The sequence below is a fragment of the Enhydra lutris genome, unplaced genomic scaffold, assembly GCF_002288905.1.
Source record: "Enhydra lutris kenyoni isolate GAN:26980312 unplaced genomic scaffold, ASM228890v2 scaffoldscaffold79, whole genome shotgun sequence".
Lineage (NCBI taxonomy): Eukaryota > Metazoa > Chordata > Mammalia > Carnivora > Mustelidae > Enhydra > Enhydra lutris.
Genome location: NW_019154163.1, coordinates 5,570,945 through 5,591,967, shown reverse-complemented (window position 1 = coordinate 5,591,967; position 21,023 = coordinate 5,570,945). Strand labels below are relative to the sequence as shown.

At 35.6% G+C, this 21,023-nt stretch overlaps 1 protein-coding gene across 5 annotated transcripts in view; it reads right to left on the bottom strand.

The window, feature by feature from the left end:
• Positions 1-21,023, bottom strand: part of LOC111160945 (ATRX, chromatin remodeler) — a 298,603-nt gene that overhangs the window by 141,323 nt on the left and 136,257 nt on the right. For all 5 annotated transcript variants that reach the window (XM_022524346.1, XM_022524345.1, XM_022524347.1 and 2 more), the window contains 2 exons: positions 14,795-14,897; positions 12,661-12,879 (listed from right to left, as the gene is read on the bottom strand). In XM_022524346.1, the coding sequence (XP_022380054.1) occupies positions 12,661-12,879; positions 14,795-14,897 (322 nt within the window). The remainder of the gene's footprint in view (positions 1-12,660; positions 12,880-14,794; positions 14,898-21,023) is intronic.

The following is a 21,023-nucleotide window of genomic DNA, read 5'->3' as shown; positions in this document are numbered from 1 at the left end:
AAAATAAAAACAGAAAATAAAAGAAAGAAAAAAGAAAAGAAAAAAAATTTTTGGTGAAAATGTGGAGAAATTAAAACTTGTATGCATTGCTGGTGGCAACACAGAAGGTGCAGGTGTTGTGGAAAGTGGTATGGCAATTCCTCAAAAAATTTCATCCAGAATTACATTATGTTCAGCAATTCCACATCTGTGTATATATGCAACGGAATGGAAAGCAAGAACTTAAAGAGATACTCGTATACCCATGTTTATAGCAGCATTATTCACAACAGCCAAAAGGTGGAAGAAACCCAAATATCCATTGACAGATAAATGGATAAATATAATATGATACATGTATACCACATATTAATCATCCTTTAGAAAGTAATGAAATTCTGTTAGTTAATAAAATGGAGGAATCTTGAAAACATGTCATGTGAAATAAGCTGGAAAGAAAAGGACAAATACTGTGTGATTCCATTTATATGAGGTACATAGAACAGACAAATACTTGAGACAGAAAATAAAAGAGAGGTTAAAGGGGGCTGGGAAGAACTCGTTTATTTTTTGATACGTACCTTCTGTTTAGGATAATGGTAAGTTCATGAAAACAAATGGTGATGATGACTGCACGACACTGTGAATGCACTTCTTTGAACTGTGCACTTAAAACACTTAAATTGTAAATAATTTGGCAGAGGGTAGGGGAGCAGGAGAGACAGAAAAAAAGGGAGAGAGGAAGGGAGCTAAAGAATCTTAAGCAGGCTCCACGCCCAGCACGGAGCCCAATGTGAGGCTCAATCTCACAATGTTGAGATCGTGACCTGAGCCAAAGTCAAGAGTCAGACACTTAACTGAGCCACTCAGGTGCCTCAGTAAATATTTTTTTTTAATAAAAGGAGCCAAAGAAGCACAACAAAAGTCATTCTAATATGTAACAAGAATATCCCATTTAGTGAAAAATGTTCAAACAACCAAACTGTCCCTCTAAAGAAGATTTAGAAATGGTGAGGACTGATGGTACTATACCCATTCAACCGTTAAGTTGTACCACAGTTAAGGGCAGACACAACAGGTATAACTTTCCAAACAGTAAGGAAAAGGAAAAAAGCAAGCTGAAGAAAACCACAAAAATATGTAAGAAAGATCTGTGCATTCCATGGTATGTTGAAAAGAAATGTACACTTAACATTAGTACATTTCCCTAAATGTAAATTCTATATAAAAAGGAAAGCTTGTAAATTTTTACAAATTCCAGCTCACAATATGCATGCTAAGGATGCCTAGGTGGCTCAGTTGGGTAAGTGTCCAACTTTTATCTCAGCTCATGTCTTGATCTCATGGTTGTGAGTTCAAGCCCCATATTGCATGGAGCCTACATGAAATTCTTTTTTAATTTTTAAAAAAGATATGCATGCTAAACCATTTGGGTTAAGTGAAATGATGTCTATAATTGACACTAAAATGCATAAGATGTGTAATAATGGATAGAGAACTTAGCAGATAAACAGAAATGTAATAAATCAAGTATACTAAAACATTAATGGAAGACTCAAGGAGGTAAGTTATGGGAAATTACTGTGAAATTCTGTTCACCGTGCTGTGTGCTGGAACTTTTCATAATAAAACATTGGAAAAGAGAGATGGAATAGAAAATATTATTAACACATAAAGGAGGTAAGATTTCAGACGAAGGAAAGTTAGAGATAAAAGGGTGCATCACTAGGGGCACCTGGGTGGCTCAGTGGGTTAAAGCCTCTGCCCTTGGCTCAGGTCATGATCCCAGGGTCCTGGGACTGAGCCCCACATCGGGCTCTCTGCTCAGTGGGGAGCCTGCTTCCTCCTCTCTCTCTCTGCCTGCCTCTCTGCCTACTTGTGATTTCTGTCAAATAAATAAATAAAATCTTTTAAAAAAAAAAGGGTGCATCACTAGAAAGATAATTCTACATGTACATGTACCTAACAACAGAGCTTCAACACACAAGAAGAAAAAATTAGAAATGCAAGGAGAAAACAACAATCAACAATTATACTGGGAGACCTCAACATTTTCTCTCAATATTAGACAGAACACCAATAGAGATATAAAAGCCCTGATTATAATCAACCAGTACAACTTAATTAAAATTAATTAAATTAATTAATTTTATTAAAATTAAAATACTGCAGCTAGAAACAACAGAATATATGAGAGGAAAAAATAAAAAAATATACACCATTTCTAGGTTTTAAATTAGAGAAGACTCTGAACAATAAAAGTGAAACAAAATCATCAAAATTCATATGGCACAGTGTTTAAAACAGTAAGGGAATTTATACCATTAAATGCATATATTTTTTAAAAAGCAAGATCTAAAATCCACCTTAATTAGCTAGAAAAAGAAGAGTAAATGAAACCCAAAGAAGATGGTAAGATAAAAATAAAAGTGGAAATCAGTGAAATGGAAAAAGGTGAAACAACAGAGGAATCAATGAAACCCAAAGCTGGTGTTTTTGAAAATGATACTAAAATTGCTAAGCCTCTAAAGAGACTAAACAAGGAAAATGATGAGACACAAATTATCAACAGAAATTAAAGATGAGAGATCATGACAAAGCCTACAAAACATTTAAAAATCCAGAATATTATGAACAAATTTACACCAATAAATTTGACTATTTAAATGAAATGGGCAAATTCATTAAAGACAAAATTTATCAAAACAGAGCTAAGGAGAAATAGATAGTCTAAATAGCCTTACATTAAATAAACTGAAGCTGTTAAAACACACACACACACACACACACACACACACACACACACACACAGAAAACTACAGGCCCATGACTTCACTGGAGAATTCTATCAAACTTTTAAGAATGAAACTTCAAGAAGATAGAGGAGGTGGGAAAACTTCCCTACTCACTCTGTATGAGAACAGTATTACTGTGATCGCAAAACTAGAAACATATATAAGAAATCTATAAACGAACATGCATGCTTAATACTGAGGTAAAAACATGGTTGAAATATTAGCAAAAGAAATACAACAATAAGGGCCCCTGGATGGTGTAGTCGCTTAGGCACCCAGCTCTTGGTTTTGACTTGGGTTGTAATCTCATGGTCAGTCATGAGATCTAGCTCTGCGTTGGGCTCTGCACTCAGTGCAGTCTGCTTGAGATTCTCTCCCTCTGCCGCCCCTGCTCATGTTCATTCTGTCTCACTCTCCCCCCCCCAATAAATAAATATATAAATCTTTAAAAAAAAAAAAAGAAATACAACAACATATAAAAAGTGTAATGTACCATGACTAAGCAAGGCTTATTCTAGGAATGCAAGACTGACTTTTCTAGGTTACCGAGACGGACACATTAAGAAGCATTTGAAGAAAGTAAGCATCCAACACACCTGGCAGGTGGTCTCAGCTAGTACCAATCCCCTCCCCACCCTGGCAACCAGGCTCCCACCTTCCACACTTGATAGGTGGCCTCAGCTGGGACTGGTATCCCTCCAAAGTAGCACTTGAGAGTGATGGCTCCTGGGGGGGTGATGGTGGCTAACCTTACCTACCAACATACCTGCAACAGTTCCAGCCCAGGCACAATAGGAAGATGCAGGCAGCCCACACAAGGGACAGTTCTGGGGGCCTGGTTCTAGCTGACTAGTGGGGACTGCACTTCTGGGCCCCAGAGAGGATGCCTTTTACATAAAGCCACTCCTTCAAGACCAAGAGCAGTAGCTATTCTAATACATAAAAACAAACACAAAGAAAAAGAGGACACAGAAGAATGTGTTCTAAACAAAATAACAAGACAAAACCTCAGAAAAAGAACTAAACAAACAGAGATAAGCAATCTACCTGATAAAAAGTTCAAAGTAATGGCCATAGAGATGCTCATCAAACTCAGGAAAAGAATAAAAACAGTGAGAACTTCAATAGATACAAAATATTCTAAAAGAACCGATTAGGGCAAAAAGAATACAATAACTATTATTGTATATTTGATGAAAAAAATTGATGTTACAAATATATAAAAAGATATACCATGCTCATGGACTAGAAGAATTAATACTGTTAAAATGTCCATACTACCTAAAATGATCTATAGACTCAATACAATATCTATCAAAATACCAATAGCATTTTCTACAGAACTAAAACAAAGAATCCTAAAATTTGTATGTAATCACAAAAGACCCCAGACAGCCAAAGCAATCTTGAGAAAAAAGAACAAAGCTAGAGGTACTTGGAAGTAGCACCAGATTTCAAACTATACTACAAATCTATCGCTACAAAGCTAATGAAAACAGTATGGTACTAGCACAAAAAAACAAAAACAGAAACAAAAACAAAAACAAAAAACCCAGATATACAGAACAGCGGAACAGAAGTGAGAACCCAGAAATAAACCGACACTTATACAGTCAATTAATCTACCATGAAGAATGTAAGAAAATACAATGGGAAAAAGATGCAGGCTTCAATAAATGTTATTGGGATAATTGGACAGCTACATGAGAAAGAATGAACAAAACCACTTCCTTACACCCTACACAAAAACAGGCTCAAAATAAAGTCCTAAATGTAAAACCTCAAACCCTAAGATTCCTAAAAGAAACCATAGGCAGACATAAGTCTTAGCAATACCTTTTTGAATCTATATTCTCAAGCAAGGGGCAAAAAAAGCAAAAATAAGTAACTGGGACTGCATCAAATTAAAAAGCTTATGCACAGCAAAGGAAGACATCAACAAAATGAATAGGCAACCTAATGAACAGGAGAAGATATCTGCAAATGATATACCTGATATGTGGTTAATATCTAAAATATATAAAGAACTCATACAACTCAACATATACACACACACATAAAAACAATCCAATTACAAAACAGGCAGAGAACCTAAACAAATTTTTTTCAAAGACAATATACAAATGGCCAGAAGACACATGAAAAAAATACTCAACATCACTCATCATCAGGGAAATGTAAATCAAAGGAACAATGAGATATCACCTCACACCAATCAGAATGGCTAGTATAAAAAAGACAAGAAATAACAAGTGTTGATGAAAATGTGGAAAAAAGGGAAGCAGTGTGCTCTACTGACATGGGAATAAAAATTGGTACAACTACTATGGGAAATAGTACAGAGGTTCCTCAAAATGAACAAATAGAGTGACCATACAATCCAGCTATTCCACTTCTGGGTATTTATCCAAAGAAACTAAAAACACTAATTCAAAAAAGATACATGTACCTCTACGGTAACTGCAACATTATTTACAATAGCCAAGATATGGAAACAACCTAAGCATCCATCGACAGATAAATGGATAAAGAAGTGCTGTGTGTGCATGTGTGTTGTATGTATCACTCAGTTATAAGAAAGGACTAAAATCTTGCCATTTGTGACAATATGGATGGACCTGCAGGGTATTATGCAAAGAAATAATTTAGAGAAAGACAAATGCCATATGATTTCACTTATATGCAGAATCTATAAACAAAACAAAACAAAAACATTCTCAAATATAGAGCACAAACTGGTGGTTGCCAGAGGGGAGGGAGGTAGAGCGGATTAGTGAAGTGAAAGCAATAAAGAGATACAAACTTCCAATTATAAAACAGATAAGTCACAAGGAACTAAAGTACTATGAATACTAAAGTATAGGGAATATACTCAATAATACTGTAACAAAACACTGGTGACAGATGGCAACTAGAATTACAGTGCTGATCATTTCATAATGTATATAAATGTTCAATCACTATGCTGTGAAACTAATACTGCATGTCAACTATATTTTAATCAAAAAAAGAAATTATGTTCAATTGTATGTCAACTGTATATCAATCAAAAAAAGAAATTAAGGGACACCTGTTGCTCAGTCTTAGGTTAAGTGTCTTGACTCTTGATTTCAGCTAAGGTCATGATCTCAGGGTCATGAGATTGAGCCCTGCCCTGGGCTCTGCACTGAGCATGAAGCCTGCTTAAGATTCTCTCCTTTTCCCTCTGCCCCTCCCCCCTCCACTTGCACAGACACTCTCTGTGTCTCTCTGTCTCTCTAAAAAAAAGAGTGAGAGAGAAATTACATCCATTTATAATTTTAAAACAGAAATTAACAGATTTGAAAGAAATTAGTAGTTATTTATATATGGACATGATTTTAAAGGTAGAAAATTGTTAAGAAATCTACAAAAAAGCTACTAGAACTAGTTAAGAGGATTTAGCTAAATCACAGACTACGAAGTCATTAAATCACTTGAAATTTCATTTATCATGTCATCAGAAAACAGGAAATACTTAGGGATAATTTTTTTAAAGATTTTATTTTTTGACAGACAGAGATCACAAGTAGGCAGAGAGGCCAGCAGAGAGAGAGAGAAAGAGGGAAGCAGGCTCCCCACTAAGGAGAGTCTGATGCGGGGCTCAATCCCAGGACCCCGAGATCATGACCCAAGCCATAGGCAGGGATTTAACCCACTGAACCACCCAGGCATCCCCTTAGGGATAAATTTAGCAAAATATATGCTAGATTTGTACAATGAAAAGTATAAAACACTGCTAAGAGAAATTAAAGGAAAACTAAATAAATGGAGAGACATACTATATTCATGTAACAGGAGAAAAATACTGCTAAGATGTCACTGATATAAAGATCCAACACAATCCCAATAAAAGTTCCAAAAGGACTCTTATGAAAAGTGGCAACATGATACTAAAATTTATATGGAAATGCAAGTAACAGTTAATAGCAAAAACAATTCTGAAAATGCAGAACAAAGTTGTAGGAGTGACAGTATCTGATTTCAAGATTTACTATAAAATAAGGTTATGGTAATCAAAACAGTATGGTATTAGCTTAAGGACAGACACATAGATGAACTGATTCACAAATATGTGATAAGTTGATTTTTTACAAAGATGCAAAATAATTCCATGGAGAAACAAGTCTTACAACAAATGATAGAGGAATAACTGACCATACTGGGATAAAATATGAATCTTCACCCATATCTCACATATCATTAACATGCTAAAATTAACATGAAAGAAATCATAAACTTACACTTAAAAATGAAAAGTACATAATTTTGAGAAGGAATCAAAGAGGAAAATATTTGCAACCTTGGGGTAAACCAAGATTTCTTAAATAAGACACAGACATGCGCACCCAAAAAAAAAAAAAAAAAAAAAAAAGCAAACATTAAAAAACTGATGAGTAAGACTTTATCAAAATTCAAACCTTCTGCTTTTTTGAAAGACAAGATTAAATAAATAAAAAGAGAAGTCAATAAGGAAGAAAACACATTAAAACACATAAACCCCAAAAATGACTTGTATACAAAATAACTATCTTAACTAAATAAAAAGACAAAACTCCCCACACACAAAAAAGAGGAAAAGATTTGAATAAACACATCACAAGGATAGATAAATGGCCATTAAGCCCATGAAAAGATGTTTAACCTCATTAGTCACCAGAGAAATGCAAATTAAAATAACAATGAAATAACACTACACATTTGTTAAAATGGCTGAAATTTTAAAAACTGCCAGTAACTACTATTGTTGAGGATATGAAGAAATTGGAATTCTCATATATTGATGGTAATTCAAAATGTTATAGCCACACTAGAAAACATTTTGGCAGTTTATTATAAAGCCAATCATCAATCTACAAAGGCTCATACATATTACAGAAATTAAGTCGATAATTAATAACCTTCCAAAACAGAAAGCACCACTGGTGGGTTTACAGGTGCATTATACCAATTCTCTACAACCTTTTTTAGAGGATAAAGCAGAGGGAACACTTCCTAATTCAATATATCAGGCCAGCATTACCTTAATATCAACACATGATGTGAAACTACAAGCATCTCTCATAATCATAAATACAAAAGCCATCAACAAACTGTTAACAAATAAAATCCAAAAATGTATTAAAAGAATTATATACCATAACCAAGTAGGATTTATCCCAGATATGGAACACTGGTTCAACATTCAAAAATCTACACAATCCATTATATCCACAGGCTTTAAAAATCACATAATCATAACAAGAGATGCAGCAAAAATATCTCACAAAGATCCAGCACCCATTCATGATAAAAATTCTCAGTAAATAAGACATAGAGGAGAACTTCACAACTTGATTAAGAGTACCTACAAAAAGTTAATAGCTAACATGATACTTAATGGTGAGAAACTATAAGCTTTCACACTAAGGTCAGGTAAAGGCAAGGATATCCCTTCTTACCACTCCTTTTGAACATCGTACCAGAAATTTTAGTTAATGCAGTAAAACAAGAAAAGCAATTAAAAGGTACACAGATTAGGAAGAAATAAAACTGTCTTTGTTCACAGATGAAATGATTTCATATAGAGAAAATCCAAAACAAATAATGAAAAAATCCAGGAACTCAGTGATTAGAGCAAGGCTGCAGGATGTAAGGTTAATATACAAAAGATAGTGCTTTCCTATATACCAGCAATGAAGAAATGGAATTTGTAATTAAAGTTAAACATGCACATACCATATGGCCCAGTAATACCACTTCTAGATATTTTTCCAAGGGAAATGAAAACATCTTTCTACACAAAGACCTGTACAGAAATATTTATAATAAATTGATTCGTAAGCCAAAAATAACCCAAATGTCCATCAATAAGTAAATAACCTGTAGCCTATCCATACAGTGGAATAGTACTCTACAAACATAAAGTACCTGGAACACATAAACATGAATGAATCTCAAAATCGTTAAACTTAAAATTACATAAAAGAATATATTATGTGATTTCATTGACATGAAACTTTAAAAAAGACAAATATAATCTATGGTGATAAAAGCAGATCATAGATTCCCTATAGCTAGGTATATAGGGTTGAGGACTGACCAAGAAGTACTGATTAAAGTTTTCTACATCTTAATTGCAGCAATGGCTACTAGGAAGTATACTTTTGATAAAGTCCTTTGATTGTGAACTTAGTATAGGAAATACATCATATGTAATTGGTGGCTATACAAAAGTATATTAAATTTCTTGGGAAATGGGGCACCTGGGTGGCTCAGTCAGTTAAGCATCTGGCTTGGGTCATGATCTCAGGGTCCTGGGATCAAGCCCCACATCAGGTTCCCTGCCCAGCAGGGAACCTGCTTCTCCTCCTCCTCCTTCCTCTCCCTCTCCCTGCTGCTCCCCTGCTTGTACTCTCTCTGTCAAATAAATAAATAAGATCAAATGAATGAATGAATGAATGAATGAATGTATTTCTAGGAACAGTTTACTTAGGCAAAACCATTGCAAGTGGCTAAAAATGGTGGAATGAACATATTTCTTCAATAAAATGATATGAAAGAACAAAAAAGTTATAATCCCATAGGTGAAAAAGAAAAAAGAGGAAGAGCTTGGCAGAAATGAAACGTTAACAAAACTGTGAAAGCTAGAAGGCATATGGACAAATGTCACATGACATAACAAAATAAAGAAGGTTGAAACTTAAGTTCCCGTAGAGAAGAAAAATAACAAGAACCACATATTTGATATTCCTCAGAAGTTTAAGGACAAGGAGGCATCAGTTAACACAAATAGTTCACGAGAAGTGTGGGGTGAAAGTAGGAAAATTGGTTGAAAGCCTAAATAAGGAAGAGTCACACCTACCAGATAGCCAAATTAGTCTATTATTAAAGTAAGATGACTAACCCAATTGAAAATCTCTGGGAAGCACAGTGCATGGGAAAATAAGTATCTAAGAAGTAAGAGATCCAAAACAAGAAATGGGTGAGGTGAGGAAATTCCCAGAAGAGTGAAAGTAATGAAAGAGACCAGATTAGAAGTGGGGAAAAAAGGCTCCATCAGCATCATTTCAAAGTAAAAAACAAAAGAACAAAAAAAACTAACCTGATCATTCACTTGATGTGCTAAAGTTACTGAGGAATTTTAGGGTTCTGCCAAATATATAGGAAATTAAGTAGTCAAAAGTATGCAGAAAGACAAAAAAAATCCAAAACATTATTAATTCTAGGAAAAGCAAACAAAAAAGGACAAAGGAATGTAATCATCATGCACTATGTGTATGTACACATACATATATGTGTATGTATGAGAAATATATGCAATATGCACTATGTAGCCCTTTTGTGAATATTTAAATAGATACAGTCATGCAAACAGTGACAAATAATTCCACCACAACTGTGGTATAACCACACTAAGAGAATGGGAGGAAGAAAGTCTGTCTTTGGCAGGCAGTATATGACAAATCCACAACTATCATATAATAATGGTAATGTTTAAAACTGAAAAATAAAAAATAAAATTATATGCCTACTAAACAGAAACATAAAAGTAAAAGCAAAGAATAGCTAGAAGAATTGAGTCATTACCTTTGAGTACAGTCTGGGTAAAATGGAAGACTACTGATTTTTCAATTTCATCATATTACTTGATTTTTTAAAAGCACATAGATTCAATTTAGTAAATGAAAAAAATTAATTAGAAAATAAACATTATAAAACAATGAAATGTACAGGGAACATGTTAATATATATTTAAATTACATGAAATAAAAGGGAAAGGAAAATACAGCATATATAGTCACATACAGTGACTGCAGGTATGTGAAAAACATGTATATATACTGATAGGATCAGAAGAAGAAAATGATAATATAGAATTTTAATGTCTACTTATCAAATGCTATTATTCAAATTTTTAAATAAAATTTAAATAACAGGGGCGCCTGGGTGGCTCAGTGGGTTAAAGCCTCTGCCTTCGGCTCAGGTCATGATCCCAGGGTCCTGGGATCGAGCCCCACATCGGGCTTTCTGCTCAGCAGGGAGCCTGCTTCTTCCTCTCTCTCTCTGCCTGCCTCTCTGCCTACTTGTGATCTCTCTCTCTCTCTCTCTCTCTGTCAAATAAATAAAGAAAATCTTTAAAAAAAAAATTTAAATAACATCACAAAAAGAGACACCTACTCTTAGATGTACCTCTAAGTAAGATGCAAGATGAGGTATATATTACCACCCATGAGTATTTTTGCCAAGAGCTGAATCTAAATCTGGTCAGACCTCTATATCCAACAGTTTATAGGACATATAGGAACCAGTGAAAATACACCACAGAAATGGGATCAGCAAAGCTCAAAATATAGGAAATTCTACAGAAATAATCTAGCTTTTTAAACTCTTGTACTTCAAGAAGAAAATGGAAAAAGGAAAACTTTGTTTTTAAAATGAAAATAGACATGAGGTATAACATCCAAATGCAACATAACAGGTAGTAAGACTTTCTTAATTTCCTAATTCATACCACACATTTTTAAAACCATTGTATTTGGGCACCTGGGTGGCTCAGTTGGTTAAGCATCCAACTCTTGGTTTTGGCTCAGGTCATGATTTTGGGGTCATGGGATGAAGCCCTGCATCAGGCTCGGAGATCAGTGGGGAATCTATTTGGGATTCTTTCTGTCCCTCCCTGCCACCCACGCTTTCTCCCTTTCTTGAATAAATAAATAAGTCTTTAAAAACCACTAATATGTTTCTGAGGAAAATGAAGGAATTTGGAATATTAGCTAGATATTTGATGATAGTATGGGAATTAATGATAATTTTTAAGTGTAATAATGGTACTGTAATAATGTCTAAGGGTATTTATCTTTTGACAATATAGTCTGAACTATATATACACAGAATGAGATGATTTCTGAGACTTCTCCAAAGTAATCTGAAGAAATAGATGAAACAAGATGGCCATGATTTGGTAACTGCTGAAGTTGAGTATCTGGTACATGGAGATTTGTAGTACTATTCCCTCTGCCTGTAAATGTGCTTGAAAACCATGATGATTAAAAAAGAAAAGTTTATTTAAAAAATTAAAATCTTTGGGATGCCTGGGTGGCTCAGCCAGTTAAGTGGCTACCTTCAGCTTAGGTCATGATACTAAGCTTCTGGGATCAACTCCCACATCAGGCTCCTTGCTCAGCAGGAAGCCTGCTTCTCTCTCTGGCCTGCCTCTTCCCCTTCCCCTGCTTGTGAGTGCACATTCGCTTGCTCTCTCTCTCTTTTTCTGAATTAAAAGAAAAGGCTTAACCAAAAAAATTAAAATCTTTTATGAATTTAAGTAATATATTTAAATATAAAATATTTAATTTATATTTAATATTTATTATTTAATTTTATTTTTATTATTTAAATTATATTTAAATATTTAAAGATTTTTCTGCCCCAGATAAAACACAATCACTTTGGTGAGAATTCAAGAATCTTAAGTCATTTTGTGTATCTAATTATACTAATATAGCCTAATGAAGATTTTTAAGTTGCATAAAATAGGGTTGAGTGGGTGGCCCAGTCAGTTAAACATCCGACTCTTGATTTTAGCTCAGGTCATGATCTCAGGGTCATAGGATCAAGCCCCACGTTGAGCTCTACACTCAGTGCAGAGTCTGCTTGTCCCTCTCCATTTGCTCCTTCCCCACTTGCATACTTGCTTGCTATCTCCAAAATAAATAAATAAAATCTTTTGAAATTAAAGTTGTATAAAATACTGTTAATAGGGAAAAGCAAGTATAATTAAAAATCTGTGGGGATTATAACATTCTATTCTTAAAATACTGAGTAATATATGTGTGTGTGAAGCTATTAAAGTCCTATTTTTTGAAATCATAAATAAAAACTGGTTTACCTCTCTCAATTTTTCTCGCTCACGTTCCCTCTCAGCAATACGTTTTCGCCTCTCTTCCTCTTCCTTAAGAGCATTCTGTGTCTCAGTTCTCAGTTTATCATCTTTAAGAATTTTTCTAATTTTCTTTCTGCCTTTTCCAGGAGACTTGGAATCATCATTTTCATCTTCTTCTTCTTCCTCTTCATCTTCCTCCTCTTCTTTATCCTCTTCAGAATTACTCTATGGAATTTAAATGATCAAAGGTAAATACCACAAAGTTGTCTAATTTACCCATTTCATATTCCAATAATTAATATACTAAGAAAAGGTTAAAGAAAACATACTGAAAAGCTTTAGATTATACTTCGCAATAAAAGACATTAAAAAAACACCCCAGAAAAGGGGGCAAAGAAATGCAACAAGTATCTCTCCAAAGATGATACAGAAATATTCAGTTAATCATGTGAAAAGATGTTCAACATTACTTGTCATTAGGGAAATTTAAATCAAAACCATAAAGGAGATACTATCTTGCACCCATTAGGATGGGTATTAGAAAAAGACAAAAACAATTATCATATGGTTTCACTTATTTGTGGAGCATAACAAATAGCATGGAGGACAAGAGGAGTTAGAGAGGAGAAGGAAGTTGAGGGAAATTGGAAGGGGAGGTGAACCATGAGAGACTATGGACTCTGAAAAACAATCTGAGGGTTTTGAAGGGGCAGGGGGTGGGAGGTTGGGGGAACTAGGTGGTGGGTATTAGAGAGGGCTCGGATTGCATGGAGCACTGGGTGTGGTGCAAAAACAACGAATACTGTTACGCTGAAAATAAAAAAAAATAAAAAAGAAAAAAGAAAAATAAAAAAGAAAAAGATTAAAAAAAAGAAAATAACAAGTTTTGGTGAGAATTTGGAATAACCAGAACCCTGGTACACTGGGAAAACAATGTGATGGTGTCTCAAAAAGTTAAACACAGAACTACCAGATGCTCCACCAATTCCGTATTTCAGATTATAACCAAAATATATAAAGCAGGGACTAAAATATTTCTACACCCACATTCACAACACCATTACTCAAAATAGCCTAAGATGGAAACAATCCCAATGTCCATCAACAAAAGAATGGGTAAACACAATGATATATACATACAACATTATATTATTTAGCATTAAAAAGAAGGAAATTGTGATATAGTCTACAATATGGATGAACCCTGAAAACATTGTCAGTGAAATAAACCACACACAAAAGGACACATAACTATATGACTTTTCTTAATATGAGGTACCTAAAATAGGCAAATTCATAAACAGAGAAATTAGATGAGGTTACAAGGGGCTGGGTACAGAGTTTCCAATTTTGAATTTAATTAAGACCACTGAAATGTACTGTTAATTTAATTAGGACCACTGAAATGTACAGTTAAAGGATCATTTTAAAAAAAGACCACTCCCGGGATGCCTGGGTGGCTCAGTTGGTTGGACAACTGCCTTCGGCTCAGGTCATGATCCCGGGGTCCCTGGATCGAGTCCCACATCGGGCTCCCAGCTCCATGGGGAGTCTGCTTCTCCCTCTGACCTTCTCCTCGCTCATGCTCTCTCTCACTGTCTCACTCTCAAATAAATAAATAAAATCTTTAAAAAAAAAAAAAAAGACCACTCCCGTCCCTGGCCAAGGAGAATGTGAATGCATCATGTTACAGATTCATTCTGTACTCACAGAGTGAAACATATTACAGAGAATTTCTACTTTACATAATCCTGCTTATATATAAGAAACAAATTTGCTAACATCACTTCTGGAAGAAATCTACTCACACGTGAGTCATTATTCAGAATAAAATGTTATATGTCTTCAGAAAATAGAACACTACACATCAACTTTATAGGCCCAAGAGCGTAAAACAATGAAAAAGAGCAACTTAAAATTTCCATCAGATTTAGTTAAGAAACAGAAAAAAAAAACGATAATGTGTCATAATATTTCTGCATACTTATACATTCAGTAAGTCAATCCTTCTACAAAAGTGTTAAAAGTGTTAAAAATAAACCAGCAGAATTAAACTAATGAATGGAATGCAGAAAAGGAAGTAACATGTTTAGTACACTCTACTGTAGTTATAATTCAAGCACATAATAAATGTCATTACCTTGTTTTCACTGGATGAGTCTTCTTGAACCTTAATGCGTCGTCTTTTCTTTTTCTGTTTATAACTCCGCTGATTTTCTTCCAACTCTGCTTTCTTTGCAGACCTAAAAAACATTTAAAATGAAAAATTAAATACTTCATGATGAATTTCCTTAATTACATACTATTCTATAGCTTATTTGCCTTTGCATACATTCCTAAAAAAGAAAAACAAAAAGCAAAAAATATCTTCACTAGATAACCCTTAATTTTAATCCAACAATCAATATTTTAAGTTATAGAAAGGGGAGGTTTGGCGTAAATAATAAAATGGATGAGGGGACCTGGGTGGCTCAATTGGTTAAGAAACCAACTCTTGATTTTGCCTCAGGTCATAATCTCAGGTCATAGGATCCAGCCCCACGTGGAGTCTGCTTTGAATTCTCTCTCCCCTTCTCCCTCTGCCCTCCACCCCAACTCACTCATGCTCTAAAATAAATAAAATTAAGAAAAAAAGATGGAGGGCCTTTAGAAATATTAGTAGCTAATATACAAACGAAAAATATTCACCATCTCTTAGAAGAAAAGAAAACAGTAACAACAACTTCTGGCAAAAAAAAAATACTTCTGGGCTTATAAACTGGTGGACAAAGTTACATATATAAAGACAGTACATTCAAGTCATAAATAACAGACATACAAATCAATGAAAGAGAAATGTTGAGTCCAGAAATAAAACATTACATTTGTGATCCACTGACTTTTCCACTAGAGTGTCAAGAAAATGCAACAGGTAAAAAAACCATCTTTTTAATAAATGGTGCTGAGACAATTAGTTGTCTACATGCAAAGCAATGAAGCTGGACCCCTATCTTACATCATATATAAAAATTAACTCAAAATGGATCAAAATCCCCCTAAGATATAAGTTCTACCTAACAGACTACTCACTATTCCATTGTTGAAAAGTGAAAAAATGATTATTTACGTATTATGCTGGGGGGAGAAAAAAAATAACCTCTATGAGATAGTTTGAAAATATGTATGACAGGAGGGAGTTAAGATGGCAGAATAGTAGAAGGACTCTGGGCTTCCACACCCCTCAAACACAGGTAAATAATTATCAAATCATTCTAAATACCCAAGGAACAGACCTGAAGACTGATAGAGCAAACAGCACAATTAGAGGGGAGAGAAGAGGGCACATTCAGGAAGGGAGTAGTGTGGAGAGGGGTTTTAGGGGAGAAATGTATCATGGGTGCTGCAGCAGTAAGGGAGTCCTGGTGACAGAGAAAGGCAAGAGAGAGCAGAGCACACAGGGATATGCACAAGATGAATACTGCCCCAAAGCCACTGTATGGGAAAACAAAAGGGGCTGATTTTCATGAATTTTTGCAACCAGAAGGACTCAAAGACTGGAGTTTTAAAGGCCCCTGGGCTTGGCTAGGATAGAGACCTGAGGGCGCTGCCCTACTCCTAGACAGAAGGCAGGCAAACAAGCAACTCACAGGCAGATGACACAATCTGAGGCTCGCCTAAGGTACAATGGGAGAGACTGTTCCCTCCTCCTGGAGTGCATTTATGAGAGGTGGCACTGTATGTCCAGGGAGAAGAGGACCAGTGGGTGCCATCCCCCCGACACCACACACCTCAGCATAGGCGCAGTCACAGCTACTGAGGGCAGCTAACCTGAACACTGGGTATTTGGCCTGATTTACTCCAAATCCGATGACCCTGCACTCTGGAGTGACCACTCTTCTGGGTCAAACTTGCATTAGTCCAGGCGTTAGTCAAACTTGCATTAGTCCATGCGGCAAGACCCTCCCAGAGAAGACCGGTGCAGATCCCCACCACACCAGATCGCTAAAGTTTGGAATTTAAAAAGTCAGCAGGCTTAGCTGGGTAGAGCCCAAAGTGCAATACATTGCCAGGCAGGCAAGCAACCTGGAGACAGTGTGAAAACAATGATCTGAAAAACACCTAGAATGTATGAAGGGAAATTATTCACTCATCTGGAGTGCTTCATTGAGAGTACCAAGCACAGACTCCCCTCTACAAGGAAAAAAGACCTAGCTGACATCATTTCCTTCAGCCACCCCTTAGCATAAACCAACTTTAGGAAATCGTACAGCACCAACAGTGGTTACCTAATCTGCTTATACCAAGTCTCACACCCCTGAGCTACACTGTTACTGCTTTTCTCAGGCAAGTATCACTAAGGACCAGCCCAGGAGACCCCTTCCCCAGAAGACCAGCACAAACCCAGGCACGCAAGACATCTACTTACTATAGTGTGCTGCAAAGCTTCCATTCTAGTAGAAACAGCATCACGTCTCTTTTAGAAAGCAGATCAAAGCACAGGTCGTTAAAACCTGCCACACTCTGGCCACACTCCAAATACCAGGCAAGGAGAACCTCTATAGACAACTAAACTGAAGGAGAGAGCAACCAAAATCCAGCAGCAGAGTGCACTCAGCACGCACCAGAGATACTTCCTGAAGCGCCAGGCCCTGGACAGTATATGACCTCTTCTTCATAAAGCTGTAACTCTCAGGCAGAAAATATAACAGGCTTCTCTAACACACAGAAGACAGAAACCTAGACAAAATACCAAGAGATGCAGAAATTCATCCCAGAAGAAAAAAAACAAAAAAAGGTCATGGACAGAGATCTAATAGAAACAGGTATAAGTAAGATGCCTAATGGAGAATTTAAAGCAACAATCATAAAGATATTCACTGGACTTCAGAAAAACATGGAAGACATCAGGAAAACCCTTATTAGAAATAAAAAAGGTAAAAAGATAATTAGGCAGAAATTAAAAATGTAGTAACTAAAATTCAAAAGAGACTGGATGTAATTACCACAAGGATGGAAGAAAGAGACATAGAAGCAAGTCATGCAGAAAACAGAATTATGGAAAATAATGAAGCTGAACAAAAGAGAGGAAAAATAATGACAGATCACAAGAGTAGACTCAGGGAATGCAGTGACTCCAACAAATGTAACAACATTTGTATCATGGGAGTTACCAGAAGAAGACAAATTAAAGGAAGCAGAAGGTATATCTGAGAAACTAATAATGGAAAACTTCCCTAATCTGGGGAATAAAACAGACATATAGATCCAGGAGGCACAGAGAACTCCCATCAACATAAATAAAAGCAGGATAACAAGACATACTGAAGTTAAATTTGTAAAATATAGTCACAAAGAAAAACTCAAAAGCAGGAAGACAAAAGAAATCCTGAACTTACAAGAGAAGACGCAAAAGAATAGCGGCAGATTTATCCAAAGAAACCTGGCAGGCCAGAAGTCAGTGGCATGATATATGAAACATGCTGAATGGGAAAAATATGCAAACAAGAATACTCTATCCACAAAGGCTATCATTTAGAAGAGAAGTAGATATAAAGAGTATCCCAGACAAACAAAAACTAAGGGAGTTCATGAGCACTAAAACAGCTCAGGAAGAAATATTAAAGAGGACTTTTTGAGTGGGAAAGAAAGACCGAAAGTGAAAAAAACTAGAAAGGAATAGAGAAAATCTCCAGAAACAACAACAAAACAAGTAATACGAAGGCACAAAAGCCATATATATCAATAATCACTCTGAATGTAAATGGATGAAATGCTCCAATCTAAAGACAAAGGACGTCTGAATGGCTAATAAAACAAAACCCATTTATATGCTGCCTACAAGAGTCATTTTAGACCTTAAAGCACCTGCAGATTGAAAATGAGGAGATGGAAAAACATTTATGTTGTAAATGAATGTCCAAGAAAGCCAGAGAAACAATACTTATATCAAGCAAACTAGACTATAAACCAAGACTGTAATAAGAGATAAGGAAGGGCACTGTATCATAATTGAGGGGTCTAACAAACAAGAAGATCTACTAATTATAAATAGTTATGTCCCCAACTTGGGAGCACCCAAATACATAAAACAATTAATAACAAACATAAAGAAACTCATTCACAATAATACAATAATACTAAGGAACATTAACACCTCACTTACATCAATGGACAGATCATCTAAGCAGAAAATCAACAAGGAAACAATGGCTTTGAATGATAAATGGAAACAGATGGACTTAAAAGATATATTCAGAACATTATATCCTGAAGCAACAAAACACACATTCAAGTGTACATGGGACATTCTACAGAACAGATCACATAACTAGATCACAAATCAGGGCTCAACAAGTACAGAAAGACTGAGATCACACAATGCATCTTCTCTGACCACAAAGGCTATGAAACTTAAAGTCAACCACAAGAAAAATTTAGAAAGACCACAAATACAAGGTTAAAGAACTAAAGAATGAATGGGTCAACCAGGAAATTAAAAAAGAAATAAAAAACACATGGAAACAAATGAAAATGAAAACACAACAGTCCAAAATCTCTGGGATACAGCAAAAGCAGTCGTAAGATGGAAATATACAGCAATACAAGCCTACCTCAAGAAGCAAGAAAATTCTCAAATAACCTAACTTTACACCTAAAGGATCTAGAAAAAGAACAACAAATGAAGCCTAAATCTAGCAGAAGAAGAGAAATATAAAGATTAGAGCAAAAAAAAAAAAAAAAGATTAGAGCAGGAATAAATGACAAACAAACAAAAAAAAAACAAAAAAACAGCTGAAAAGATTAAAACACTGAAGGTGGTTCTTTGAAAAACTTAATAAAACTGATAAACCCCAGAGTCAGGCTTATCAAACAGAAGAGAGAAAGGATACAAATAAACAAAATCACAAATGAGAGAAGAGAAATAACCAAAACCACAGAAATACAATTATCAGAGAATATTTTGAAAAATTATATGTCAGCAAACTGTGCAATCTGGAGGAAATGGATAAATTCCTAGAAATGTATAAACTTCCAAAACTGAAACAAGAAGAAATAGAGAATGTGAACAGACCAGTAATCAGCAAAGAAATTGAATTAGTACTCAAAAATCTCCCAACAAACAAAAATCCAGGGCCAGTTGGCTTCACAGGGGAATTCTACGAAACATTTAAGGAAGAGTTAATGCCTATTCTTCTGAAACTATTCCAAAACATAGAGATGGAACAAAAACTATCAAATTCATTCTATGAGGCCAGTATTATTCTGATACCAAAACCAGACAAAGACTCCACTAAAATAGAAAAGTACATGTAGGCCAATATCCCTGATGAACATGGATACAAAAATTCTCAACTACGAAGAAATCTAATCCAACAGTACATGAAAAGACTCACTAGGCAGCAACCTCTTTGACCTCAGCTGCAGCAACATCTTCCTAGGAACATCGCCAAAGGCAAGGGAAGCAAGGGCAAAAATGAACTATTGGGATTTTATCAAGATCAAAACCTTTTGCACAGCAAAGGAAACAGTTAACAAAACCCAAAGACAACTGACAGAATGGGAGAAGATATTTGCAAACGACATATCAGATAAAGGGCTAGTGTCCAAAATCTATAAAGAACTTAGCAAACTCAACACCCAAAGAACAAATAATGCAATCAAGAAATGGGCAGAGGACATGAACAGACATTTCTGCAAAGAAGACATTCAGATGGCCAACAGACACATGAAAAAGTGCTCCATATCACTTGGCATCAGGGAAATACAAATCAAAACCACAATGAGGTATCACCTCACACCAGTCAGAATGGCTAAAATTAACAAGTCAGGAAATGACAGATGCTGGCGAGGATGCGGAGAAAGGGGAACCCTCCTACACTGTTGGTGGGAATGCAAGCTGGTGCAACCACTCTGGAAAACAGCATGGAGGTTCCTCAAAATGTTGAAAATAGAACTACCCTATGACCCAGCAATTGCACTGCTGGGTATTTACCCTAAAGATACAAACGTAGTGATCCGAAGGGGCACGTGCACCCGAATGTTTATAGCAGCAATGTCTACAATAGCCAAACTATGGAAAGAACCTAGATGTCCATCAACAGACGAATGGATAAAGAAGATGTGGTATATATACACAATGGAATACTATGCAGCCATCAAAAGAAATGAAATCTTGCCATTTGCGACGACGTGGATGGAACTAGAGGGTATCATGCTTAGCGAAATAAGTCAATCGGAGAAAGACAACTATCATATGATCTCCCTGATATGAGGGAGAGGAGATGCAACATGGGGGGTTAAGGGGGTAGGAGAAGAGTAAATGAAACAAGATGGGATTGGGAGGGAGACAAACCATAAGTGACTCTTAATCTCACAAAACAAACTGAGGG